The 12,174-nt window shown below is 33.9% G+C and overlaps 4 protein-coding genes across 5 annotated transcripts in view; all 4 read left to right on the top strand.

Moving 5' to 3' along the window:
- CCAP-R (Crustacean cardioactive peptide receptor) overlaps nucleotides 1-12,174 on the top strand; it is a 139,468-nt gene that overhangs the window by 107,350 nt on the left and 19,944 nt on the right. The gene's annotated exons all lie outside the window — the stretch shown is intronic.
- Nucleotides 1,863-3,565, top strand: LOC142973248 (odorant receptor 13a-like). The gene is made up of 5 exons (XM_076114887.1): nucleotides 1,863-2,641; nucleotides 2,722-2,821; nucleotides 2,896-3,000; nucleotides 3,272-3,427; nucleotides 3,512-3,565. Exons 1-5 carry the CDS (start codon nucleotides 1,863-1,865, stop codon nucleotides 3,563-3,565), a joined length of 1,194 nt encoding a protein of 397 aa, XP_075971002.1.
- On the top strand, nucleotides 5,269-6,835 carry LOC142973329 (uncharacterized). The gene is made up of 5 exons (XM_076114977.1): nucleotides 5,269-6,047; nucleotides 6,114-6,213; nucleotides 6,319-6,423; nucleotides 6,532-6,687; nucleotides 6,782-6,835. The coding sequence occupies exons 1-5, from the start codon at nucleotides 5,269-5,271 to the stop codon at nucleotides 6,833-6,835; spliced, it is 1,194 nt and encodes a 397-aa protein (XP_075971092.1).
- Nucleotides 7,959-9,617, top strand: LOC142973328 (odorant receptor 13a-like). The gene is made up of 5 exons (XM_076114976.1): nucleotides 7,959-8,737; nucleotides 8,817-8,916; nucleotides 9,017-9,121; nucleotides 9,237-9,392; nucleotides 9,491-9,617. The coding sequence occupies exons 1-5, from the start codon at nucleotides 7,959-7,961 to the stop codon at nucleotides 9,542-9,544; spliced, it is 1,194 nt and encodes a 397-aa protein (XP_075971091.1). The 3' UTR covers nucleotides 9,545-9,617.

Below are 12,174 nucleotides of genomic sequence, written 5' to 3'. Positions count from 1 at the left end.
TGGCCATTTTGTGTGTTTTTTAAAAAAGCGATTTACGCTCGTTCTTTTTGATGCTGTGATCACAATTTAAGGCTTTTTTTAAATCCGTTTTTTGCAAATAAATCCTGAATAGACGTGCTATTGAATCCACAATCTTGTTTTGTTATTACTACTTGTTTTTTATTTAAATTATGCATTCAAAGTTGAATTTTATAATCTTTCACAAAATTTGTGCAACTTTGAGCACTTGTGGTGAAAAAAAAATGTATGGTGGCTTTACTGCCCACGCCATAAATAATTTCTTAATTTTATTAGAATTCTAAATTGGTATAACATGCAGCAATAATACCGATTATTGTCAAAATATTACAAAAAACTTAAATTATTAACACTTTTGCCGGTCGACTAATTTATTTTTTTCACGCTAAGCGCGTTCTAGATTCAATAGCACATCTATTCAGGATTTAATTGCAAAACACGGATTAAAAAAAAGTCTTAATTTGTGATCACAGCACCAAAAAATACGAGCGTAAATCGCTTTCTTAAACACACATAATGGCCAAAATTTTTTGCATTTAAATCCTAAATTAATGTGCTATTGAACCTAATATCTTGTTTTGTTATTACTACTTGTCTTTTATTTAAACTATGCATTCAAAGTTAAATTTTATAATTTTTCAACACTTTTGTTCAACTTTGAGCACTTGTGTGCAGTGTTGAAAAAAAAAAGAAATACAAAACATAAATACTATTCAAATAATAAAGATAATTAGAAATCTAAAGAAAACTACACTGTTGACAAAAAAATCATTTTTCATCAAATTGTAATACATTATTTTGAAATAGACTTGGTAGAAGCAGCACAGTTCCAAGCTTTTTTATCATCTAAATAATCTTTAATAGTGTAATAACCCTATAAACATGAATATTTTAAAGCAAACTTAGCTTAAACGCGCTGATAAAATAAAATTAGTCGACCGGCAAAAGTGTTAATAATTTAAGTTCGTTGTAATATTTTGACAATAATCGGTATTAATGCAGCATGTTATACCAATTTAGAATTCTAATAAAATTAAGAAATTATTTATGGCGTGGGCAGTAAAGCCACCATACATTTTTTTTTCACCACAAGTGCTCAAAGTTGCACAAAAGTTGTGAAAGATTATAAAATTTAACTTTGAATGCATAATTTAAATAAAAAACAAGTAGTAATAACAAAACAAGATTGTGGATTCAATAGCACATCTATTCAGGATTTATTTGCAAAAAACGGATTTAAAAAAAGCCTTAAATTGTGATCACAGCATCAAAAAGAACGAGCGTAAATCGCTTTTTTAAAAAACACACAAAATGGCCAAAATCTCAAAAACTATGATACTTGTGCCAGAGGTAAATTTTGATATTTAGATCAGTTGGGTTGTCGCCCATCCGCTGGTAAAGGATTATCCATTTTTTACGCCACACCCTGTATATGTATTTGTTATATCTGACTGTTATTTTTACTGTTACCTGAAATACCAACGTAAACGTAACGATATTGCTAATCTTTTAATATAGAATTCATTCATTTTATATAGACTTGCCGCAAATGGTTGACGCCGTCAGCAGGGGTGGCAACATTTTATGGCTAAAATAGTTGGCCCGTGTGCAGCGGCTTTAAAAAGTAATTAACTTATCAAGTACAATTAATAATAGTAACTATTAATTGCTATTTTCTATTATTTTGACATTTATATATGTCGACCGCACGCTTTTTTTTCTCAGGGAAATAACTATAGTTATTATGCCTAACCCACAATTATAATTGTCTTATAAAAGCACTGGATTCTTTTATATTATTTAGATCATACACGGAAATCTAAAAGCATTTCTCTTAGAACAAAATGTCTAACATTTCGGACTTGCAGTTTGACGATCTGTTTAAAATATCAACTTTGTCACTACGTGTTAATCGGTCCCATCCGTACATAGTGCGCGATAAATGGTGGAAAATTCAATACTTCATTATATTCGGAGTGTCATTCTTTTACTTTTCTAATCTCCTTTATTCTGTTTTGGGTCATGATATAAAACACGGAAAGTATGCTGACGCCAGCAAAAACAGCTGCATGGTAATCGTATCGATAACAATTAATTTAAAGTATTTTTCGTTGCTGAAGTTTCAAAAATCTATAAACGAAATGATTAAGTATTTAGAAGATGATTATAAAGAAAACAATAATTATTCGAATGAAGATAGAGAGATCGTGTTAAAGTATGTAAATAGAGGTGCAAATGTTTGCAAGTTTTGGCTGGTTGCGGCAATTGCTACAACCGCTATATATCCTTTAAAATCATTCATAGTGATGAGTTACACGTTCTGGAAAGGAGACTTACTGCTAGTACCATTTTTTGAATTGACATACTTTCCTGCAATAAACGAATATAAAAACGACCCAGTTATCTTTTGTGTGTTGTACGTTTTAAGTTCTATTTTCGGTCTTTATGCTTCAAGCATGTACGTTGGATTTGACCCTATTATTCCCATATTTTTGCTACACATTTGTGGTCAGCTACAGTTGCTCAGTCGACGTCTACAAAAGATATTTATTGAATTAGATGATCCTAGGGAGATTGAAGAACAATTGAAAATGATTATTATAAAAACGCAGAGCCTCTATAAGTACGGAGTCATGATTTTTATTTGCAATGAATCGCTTTGGAATAGACATAAAATATAGATAAATATTTATGTTTTTGTAGATTCATGGATACTATTAAAAGGAATTTTGTGACTTTGTTTGAATACAACTTGAAATCAACGACCTTTCTTCTGCCTCTTACTGCTTTTCAGCTTGTTGAGGTCAGTACTTTTTTAACTTGGTGTTAAGTTATACAAATCGAGGTATGCATTACAAATGAATATATTATTTACAGGAAATGCGTAGTCATTCGCTAAACCTCGAGTTCGTGTCATTTTTTGGTGCCTCTATTCTTCATTTCTTTATTCCGTGTTACTACAGTGATGTTCTTATGGAGGAGGTAATATATTTTTCGTTTTTAATTTCAAAATAAATCTGCATTTTCGTAGCTGACTTTTTAAACCAAGGGGTGGTTAAAGAACAAGAACATAGGGCTACGTAGTGTAACGTAACTAAACATGTCTTAATTTTTTACAGTTAGTTCTATCAACTATCGAGAGATTGACACACAAAATGTTTTGCAAAAATAGTTCCTACAGCGCCCGCCAGTGGCGCTGATCTGATTTTCATATATACTACTATATATATAATTTATGATGCCTTGATTGCAGAGTGAACATTTTCGTCAATCTATTTATTCGTCTGGATGGGAAAAATGCCCCGATAAAAGAGTGCGGAAAACTATACTATTTATGATGACGAGATCCAAAACTTTGATGGGAATAAAAACAATATTCCGTGAAATTAATCTTGATACTTTTGCTGAGGTACATTTGTCACATCTTAAACCAATTTGTACCTGTGTGTTAAACGGCAGCTGGTATATTTTTAATATTGATTAAATTTTACAGATGTGTCGTCAATCATACGGCCTTTTTAATTTGATGAATGCCGCATGGGGCTAAAGCGTTTCAAAAAATCTAAGCAATTGCAGTATTTTAAATAGTATCTACACTCTTATGACTCTTTTTTTATTAATACACCAAATAAATACTATTTTTCTAATCCCAACACAAATTACAATTTGATCGCTTGTTTTGTCTTTGTATTAAGTTAATTTTCATTCTTAAGTCTCAATAAAGTGTCAATAAAAGATATAATAAAAAAAAATCGGAAATTATTATTTCGATCATTCTACCTTCAAAATTACTACGTTACAAATTAACTCATCTGTCTTTTTTTTTATTTGGAGTACTCCATTTAATGTTGCTTTTTAATAGCTGATGTAAATAACTAAAGTTTTTAGGTAGTATGTGTAAATACAAAACTGGAGAGACAAATCTGCAGAAATATGTATATTTTACGACCGCACGCCCAGTAATATGGGCCAACATTGTATTCAGTGGTCGCCAACTTTCATAACTTGTGAAATGAGGAATGTTCTCGATGTCAGAATTAGTAATTTATTATCGGCGTTTTTTTTACCTCTGGCGGAAAAGCTTTTCAGCAATTTTAATTTAGAAGCGATAACGCGTCAAGTTTCTAAAGCGAATGCGCACAGATTTTCTCCAGCAAATTATTATTATACTCTATTATGAGATACTTGCATATTCCTCATTTCCTGGAATTAAATAAATCTAATAAGTTTTAGTTACTTACATAAAATGAAATGGAGCATTTTGTCTTACCCAACAAAATAATACTAAAATAGGAACTACAAGCGTAGATACTTTGTATATCTACTTATTAAGTATTTTTTTAATGTCACGTTACAGGTACAAAACATGAATTTTCGCGTCAACTACACGTTCAAATTCTCAGAGAAATCACAACCGTTATTATGCTTTACCATCAATTAAATTTCTACGGAAAAGAGCAGTAGACAATTTTTTTTTTTTTTTTTTTGATCGTGCCATCATTGTGGAGACTGCCCCGATACGGCGCTGCATACACTGGCACACTGCCAGGCGTGGTCGTCGCAGCGCCGTCAATTGACCGGGGTAGTCGGGAGCGACCTCTCGCTCTCGGCCGTGGTTCTGTCCATGGTCGGGAGCGAGGCAGCGTGGTCGGCCGTCGCCTCATTCTGCGAAGATGTCATTTCCGCAAAAGAGGCGGCGGAACGGGAGCGGGAAATTAACGCCCCCCTCCCATCCCGCGCAAGACGCACTGGGCGTCGTAGGCGCCGGGACGATCTCCGGCCCCCGTGACGCGGACCTGTGGGCGGCGGAGGCGGAACGCTCCGTCGCCTGGACAGGGAACAGGTCCGAGAGGTGGGGGTGTGCTGTGTGTTCCTGGCATGCCCCCTTGAAGTGGAGAGCTAGGGGGGGCAATCTCCATGCCCGCCCCCGCTCGAAGGTGGGCCCGCATCCAAGGCGGGCTGTCACCGGCTGGGACGCGGAGTATCCAATTGGAGGTACCGTGTCCTGGCCACTTTATGGTGACTGTTGAAGGAACACCGTCAGGTTTTTAGTCGGTATGCCCAAATTTAAAGCCGGAACGCCTAGCCGGCGGGAGAGCCCGACAGACCCCCGTTTCTCCCTGGAGCGGGACATGCAGTAATGCATTTTCCTGACGAAAAAAAAAAAAAAAAAAAAAAAAAAAAAAGACAATTTTGTTGTACGTTTCATTTCATCATTGTGCACAGTCTTGCATTAAAACTCTAAACAAAATGACTAAAACTTTGGATTTACGATTCGAGGAATTGTTTAAAATATCAACTATGTCTTTACGCGTTAACCGATCACACCCAAACATAGTGCGTGATAAATTTTGGAAAATTCAATTCTCTCTAATATTCGGAGTGTCTCTCTTCTGCTTTGTTAATCTTCTTTATTCAGTCCTCTGTCACGATATAAAATCTGGAAGATTCGCTGAAGCTAGCAAGAACTGCACTATGGTCATTGTTTCGGTAACCATTAATTTAAAGTATATGTCGTTGCTGAGACACCAAGAATCTGTCAAAGAAATGATAAAGTATGTGGAAGAAGATTATAAAGAAGATAATGACTATTCAGAAGAAGACAGAGAAACAGTACTAAATTACGCCAATAGAGGTACAAATGTGTGCAAGTTCTGGCTTGTTGCTGGATTTGGTACAACGATAATTTTTCCGTTAAAATCATTTGTATTAATGGGTTACTCTTATTGGCAAGGAGAAATGGAACTGGTACCATTGTTTGACTTAACCTATATTCGTATAATAGATGATTATAAGAATGTGCCAGTAGTCTTTTGCATATTGTACGTTATTAGTTCAAGTTTTGGTCTTTACGCATCAACAATGTACGTTGGTTTTGATCCAATTGTGCCTATATTCATGTTGCACATCTGTGGCCAACTACAGTTACTGAGTAGACGTCTTAGTAAGATTTTTATCGAGGCGGACAATCCTGTGGTGATACAAAGACAACTGAAGATGATCATCATAAAATTGCAAAGTCTTTACAAGTGCGTATCTATTTAATATTATAATAAGTTATAAAGAAAAGTAATTAATTATTAATAATTTTACAGAATAACGGATACTATTAAAGCTAACGTTTCGGTTTTATTCGAGTATAATATGAAATCTACAACTTTTTTGTTACCTCTTACTGTTTTTCAACTCATTGAGGTCAGTGTTATTTTTTATCTTGTAACTTATCTTTCATATTTTTGTTACATATAATTTTTAATCATACCCTTATTTACAAATTTAATTTTGCTGCCTTATTTTCAGGATATGCGAAATCACAGACTAAATATTGAGTTTATGTCATTTCTTGGTGGATGTTTTCTACTCTTTTTTGTTCCATGTTACTACAGTGACCTTTTGATGGAAGAGGTACATATTTTTTCATTCAAATAACTATTACTTTCTTAATATCGCTTGAGATTGTTTTATATTAGCTTCCAATCGCAATAATAGTGTATGAAACATGTTGTATTTCAGAGTGAGAATTTTCGTCAAGCAATATATTCTTCTGGTTGGGAGAAATGCCCAGATAAAGGAGTACGCCAAACTATATTATTTATGATAACAAGAGCTAAAATACTTATGGGAATACGCACAGTGTTCTACGAGATTAATCTTGATACATTCGCTGTGGTACACACATTTCCTCAGTCTTAAATATGTACCAATTAATGAATATCATAGCGTGTTATTATGATATTATCTGAAATCGATTTTTATTTTACAGATGTGTCGTCAATCTTATACTCTCCTTAATTTGATGAACGCTGCTTGGGGTTAAATGTTTCTAAATATATCAAGCACATACACACATACCTATAAAGCTATTATATTGTTCTATTCGCATAATAAATAAATAAATATTAATGGACAACTCACACACGGTCATTTTGATTCCAAACTAAGCAGAGCTTGTACTATGGTAACCAAAATAACTGATAAACATACTTATATACTTCTAAATACATACTTATATAGATACATTAACATCCAGGCTCAGAACAAATACTCGTGCTCATCACACAAAGATTTGTCCCGGGTGGGATTCGAACCCACCACACGCGGCGCCACGGTTGTTCCGGCGCGGTGACCGCTTAAACCACTGCGCCAAACGTGAAGTTAAATAAATAGTATGTTAATAGTCATAATAAAGAGGATATTAGCGCAATTTGTTTTTATTTTGTGTACCCTGTAGTTCAGTTATAATTATGTTTAACTACACTACACTTAACGTCTTTTAGCCAAATACCACAAGACATCTTACGACTGAATTTAATACTTGTGCTTGCAGATGATATATCTATATTCGCACAAACGGAAGCTCTGACATTAACTGCTGTTTGTCTAATATGGGCCAAGATTGTATTCAGTCGTCGCCAACTTTTATAACTTGTGAAATGAAGAATGTTCTCGATGTCAGAATTAGTAATTTATTATCGGCGTGTTTTACCTCTGGCGGAAAAGCTTTTCAGCAATTTTAATTTAGAAGCGATAACGCGTCAAGTTTTTAAAGTGAATGCGCACAGATTTTCTCAAGTAAATTATTATTATACTCTATTTCGAAGTACTTGCATATTCCTCATTTCCTGGAATGAAATAAATCTAATAAACTTCAGTAACATAAAATGAAAATAAGCATTTTGTCTTACCCAACAAAATAATACTAAAACATGAACTACAAGCGAAGATACTTTGTATATCTACTTATTATTGTAATGTTACTGTCATGTAACAAGCACAAAACATGAATTTTCGCGTCAGCCACACGTTTCAATTCTCAGAGAAATCACAACCGTTACTTTACTTAACCATCAATTACATTTCCACGTAAAAGAGCCGTAGACAATTTTGTTGTACGTTTCATTTCATCATTGTGCGCAGTCTTGCATTAAACTCTAAACAAAATGACTAAAACGTTAGATTTACGATTTGAAGAGTTGTTTAAAATATCGACTATGTCTTTACGCGTTAACCGATCGCACCCAGCCATAGTGCGTGATAAATTTTGGAAAATTCAATATTCTCTAATATTCGGAGTGTCTCTCTTCTGTTTTGTTAATCTTCTTTATTCAGTCCTCTGTCACGATATAAAATCTGGAAGATTCGCGGAAGCCAGCAAGAACTGCACTATGGTCATTGTTTCGGTAACCATTAATTTAAAGTATATGTCGTTGCTGAGACACCAAGAATCTGTCAAAGAAATGATAAAGTATGTGGAAGAAGATTATAAAGAAGATAATGACTATTCAGAAGAAGACAGAGAAACAGTACTAAATTATGCCAATAGAGGTACAAATGTTTGCAAGTTCTGGCTTGTTGCTGGATTCGGTACAACGATAATTTTTCCGTTAAAATCATTTGTATTAATGGGTTACTCTTATTGGCAAGGAGAAATGGAACTGGTACCATTGTTTGACTTGACATATATTCGTATAATAGATGATTATAAAAATGTGCCAGTAGTCTTTTGCATATTGTACGTTATATGTTCAAGTTTTGGTCTTTACGCGTCAACAATGTACGTTGGTTTTGATCCAATTGTGCCTATATTCATGTTGCACATCTGTGGTCAGCTACAATTACTGAGTCGCCGTTTAAGCAAAATATTTGTCGAAGCGGACAATCCTGTCGTCATACAAAGACAATTGAAGATGATTATCATTAAATTGCAAAGTCTTTACAAGTGCGTATCTATTTAATATTATAATTACATCTAAGTTATAAAGAAATATAGAATAATATAATTATACATAAATTTACAGATTAACGGATACTATAAAAGCTAACTTTTCGGTTTTATTCGAGTATAATATGAAAGCCACAACTTTTTTGTTACCTCTTACTGCTTTCCAACTCGTTGAGGTTAGTGTTTGTACATCTTTCATCTTATTCTTTTTATAAACTGCTATTTAGAAGTATACCTTTATTGTTATGGATTTTAATGTTGTTGCCTTATTTTCAGGATATGCGAAATCACAGACTAAATATTGAGTTTATGTCATTTCTTGGTGCTTGTTTTCTACACTTTTTTGTTCCTTGTTACTACAGTGACCTTCTAATGGAAGAGGTACATAATTGCTCATTTCAACTACCATAAAAGTTTCTTAATATTGCAAAATATATATTTTTTATTACCTTTGCTTCTTAACAGTAATAGCGCATAAAACATGTTGTCTTTTCAGAGTGAGAATTTTCGTCAAGCAATATATTCTTCTGGTTGGGAGAAATGCCCAGATAAAGGAGTACGCCAAACTATATTATTTATGATAACAAGAGCTAAAATACTTATGGGAATACGTACAGTGTTCTACGAGATTAATCTTGATACATTCGCCGAGGTACACACATATCCTTAAGCTTAAATATGTACCAGTTAATGAATATCATAGCGTGTTATTATGATAATCACATATAAAATTAGTTTTTTGTCTTACAGATGTGTCGTCAATCTTATACTCTCCTTAATTTGATGAATGCCGCTTGGGGTTAAGTGTTAGTTCTAAATATATCGAGCTCTTATATCTTTGAAGCAATCATATTGTTTTATTCGCATAATAAAGAAGATATTAGCGCAATTTGTTTTTTATTTTGTGTACCATTCAGCTTAGTTGTATATTTGAATACAATACACTTCATTTTAGATACGTCTTTTAGCCAAGCATGATTAGCAAACAACGACACTACAGACGTTTGAATTTAATACTTTAGCATACAGATGATATATCTATATTCGCACAAACGGAAGCTCTGACATTAACTGCTGTTTGTCTAATATTAAAAGGATTTACAATGTTCAATGCTAAAATTAAAAACAGTGACCTTGCTTCTGAGTTACATAATTTATGGCCCTTGAGTCGGGTCTAAATATAAGAATGTTATTTTTCCTGTTGATTTATTTCTGATCGGGTTCGTGTGCATAGTTTTGATGCGGTAGCAGACAACGCTCACGCAATCGTTTATTTGGTCCATTTATATTTTCCTTTGCTTATAAATATCTAAGAATGAATCGTTTTATTCATTTCAACCGCATTTGTTAAAATTCGTAATTCTCAAATCTTTAAAAATAAAAATGAATCAACGAAATGTATGCACGCGCATAACTTTTGAACAAATAAAGTAAATTAGATAATTATTAATATATTTGTATAGAATTTGGTTTGTAAGGTTTGTATAGGATTGATGGGAATGGAATCGATGCGATATAATTTGACTTTATCCAGAAGTTAGGCGAGGCCGTTAGTTTATTATAAGCACTGGTTGTTTGTGCGACGAAGTCAGATAATTACAAACCGGCGTATCAGAAAACCGATTAAACTTGTAATATCATCAATGAATAACGTCAAATAGCCTAAGTTGGAATATGCGCTAATTACTACTATATTCATTTAAAAGCGAACTATGTGAATCAAGTTATGAACAAGAGAATACAGTAATTAGAGTTCTATTTCCAAGTATTGCTATCCAATATTCTACATCATACGAGTTATATATTAGTCTCATATATTATCAATACTCTGAATCTGAAAGTCCCTATTTTTCATTTGCCTTCAAGGGAATACAAAGTAATAATTCCAATATGGAACAAGTTTATCAAATGACACAAAGGAAAAAGGATTAAACAATTCCAGTACACAAGTTTCACTTTGTTATGGATGGTAAAATTGAAAATCTTGCTCTCGAGAAAGTTTTGTTGAAGCGAAAGTTCACCGTTAATACTTTTTAGTTTTATTTCTTCTGAGGAACTTAAATGAAATGAGTGTTGCAGTATTGTTATACTAATTGTCAAGACTTTTGTTGATGCTTAATGAAGCGGTGCACTTCGTTTAACAAAAGGTTTTTGGGACGAAAATTTACTTTACTTACCGTGGATTCTATTCCTACAAATAATAAAATTATAAAATTTGTAAGTTTTAGCAAATCTAGAAGAGGGTCTTATTAAAACCTTACTTATGAATGAGGATAATATCTGGTAAATACATAGGTGTAACTTAAATTTTAATTACGTTACACCACAATAGCACCAAAGTAAGAATCAGTGAAAAGGAAACTTGTAAAACCAACTAGTTTGTAGCATCAACCAGTGCAATATCGTTTTATAATTAAGACAAATGTGGTGAAAACAGTATTTTCTAAAGAGAAAACTTTAATTAAATTGTAGCGGTCAGCGCAAGCCCGGCGGACATTCTAAATGTGTTTATGTGGAACAAGGAAGAAAAATAATCTGCCTGTGTACGGTTTGAAAAATTCCCTCTTACTTTAGACTAAGTGGAAAGTGTATAGCATTGTTTTGTAGAAAATTCTTATAAGTACCTATTTGTTTTTTGCTATATTATTGTGAGTCACAAAACTTCGGGTCTATCCCACTAGTCCCCTTGAGTTGTCCCGTGACGGGACAACTGGCACTATTTTGTCCCAGTTGTCCCGTGGCGGGACAAGTGACACTGTTTTGGTGCCAGTTGTCCCGTTGCAGAAAAATCACGGGACTAATGGGACAGACGGAAGGGTCAAAGCAACTGGTTCCATTGAGTTGTTGTGTGACAACAGGTACTTGGTACTTTAGTAAGATAGCAGACGTTATACGTTGTGTTGTAGTACATTTTTTCTTAATTTCTAGTAGATAAGTTGAAATTACATTAGGTACATGTTGAATTGACTTGAGTGTTTGAGCTGCTCCAGGGGCCTGTTAACAATATATTTTTAGTTTCCTTACATTATGCTTTTTCAAGTAGGGAATTTCGGATAAGCATTTTACATTTATGGTATGGAAGGTCATAGATAAAGACACACTTGTCAACTTAATTATAAAGTGAAAAGCCCAAATGGTAAAAAAAAACTTCTTGTGATTTTAATGTTTACATAGGGTAGCGTACAATTCATCATCTGCTATCTTACCAAAGTACCAAGTACCTGTTGTCACACAACAACTCAATGGAACCAGTTGTTTTGACCCTTCCGTCTGTCCCATTAGTCCCGTGATTTTTCTGCAACGGGACAACTGGCACCAAAACAGTGTCACTTGTCCCGCCACGGGACAACTGGGACAAAATAGTGCCAGTTGTCCCGTCACGGGACAACTCAACGGGACTAGTGGGATAGACCCAAAACTTCTCAGTGTTTTTT

Source organism: Anticarsia gemmatalis, chromosome 5, assembly GCF_050436995.1.
Source record: "Anticarsia gemmatalis isolate Benzon Research Colony breed Stoneville strain chromosome 5, ilAntGemm2 primary, whole genome shotgun sequence".
Classification (NCBI taxonomy): Eukaryota; Metazoa; Arthropoda; class Insecta; order Lepidoptera; family Erebidae; genus Anticarsia; species Anticarsia gemmatalis.
This window is presented reverse-complemented; position numbering and strand designations above follow the sequence as displayed.

Coding starts and splice junctions, on each gene's coding strand:
- LOC142973248 (XM_076114887.1), top strand. CDS start 1,863: ATGTCTAACATTTCGGACTTGCAGTTTGACGATCTGTTTAAAATATCA. Junction 2,642..2,721: donor AAAACGCAGAGCCTCTATAA/GTACGGAGTCAT, acceptor ATGTTTTTGTAG/ATTCATGGATACTATTAAAA. Junction 3,428..3,511: donor ATCTTGATACTTTTGCTGAG/GTACATTTGTCA, acceptor TAAATTTTACAG/ATGTGTCGTCAATCATACGG.
- LOC142973329 (XM_076114977.1), top strand. CDS start 5,269: ATGACTAAAACTTTGGATTTACGATTCGAGGAATTGTTTAAAATATCA. Junction 6,048..6,113: donor AAATTGCAAAGTCTTTACAA/GTGCGTATCTAT, acceptor ATAATTTTACAG/AATAACGGATACTATTAAAG. Junction 6,214..6,318: donor CTGTTTTTCAACTCATTGAG/GTCAGTGTTATT, acceptor CCTTATTTTCAG/GATATGCGAAATCACAGACT.
- LOC142973328 (XM_076114976.1), top strand. CDS start 7,959: ATGACTAAAACGTTAGATTTACGATTTGAAGAGTTGTTTAAAATATCG. Junction 8,738..8,816: donor AAATTGCAAAGTCTTTACAA/GTGCGTATCTAT, acceptor ATAAATTTACAG/ATTAACGGATACTATAAAAG. Junction 9,122..9,236: donor GTGACCTTCTAATGGAAGAG/GTACATAATTGC, acceptor TTGTCTTTTCAG/AGTGAGAATTTTCGTCAAGC.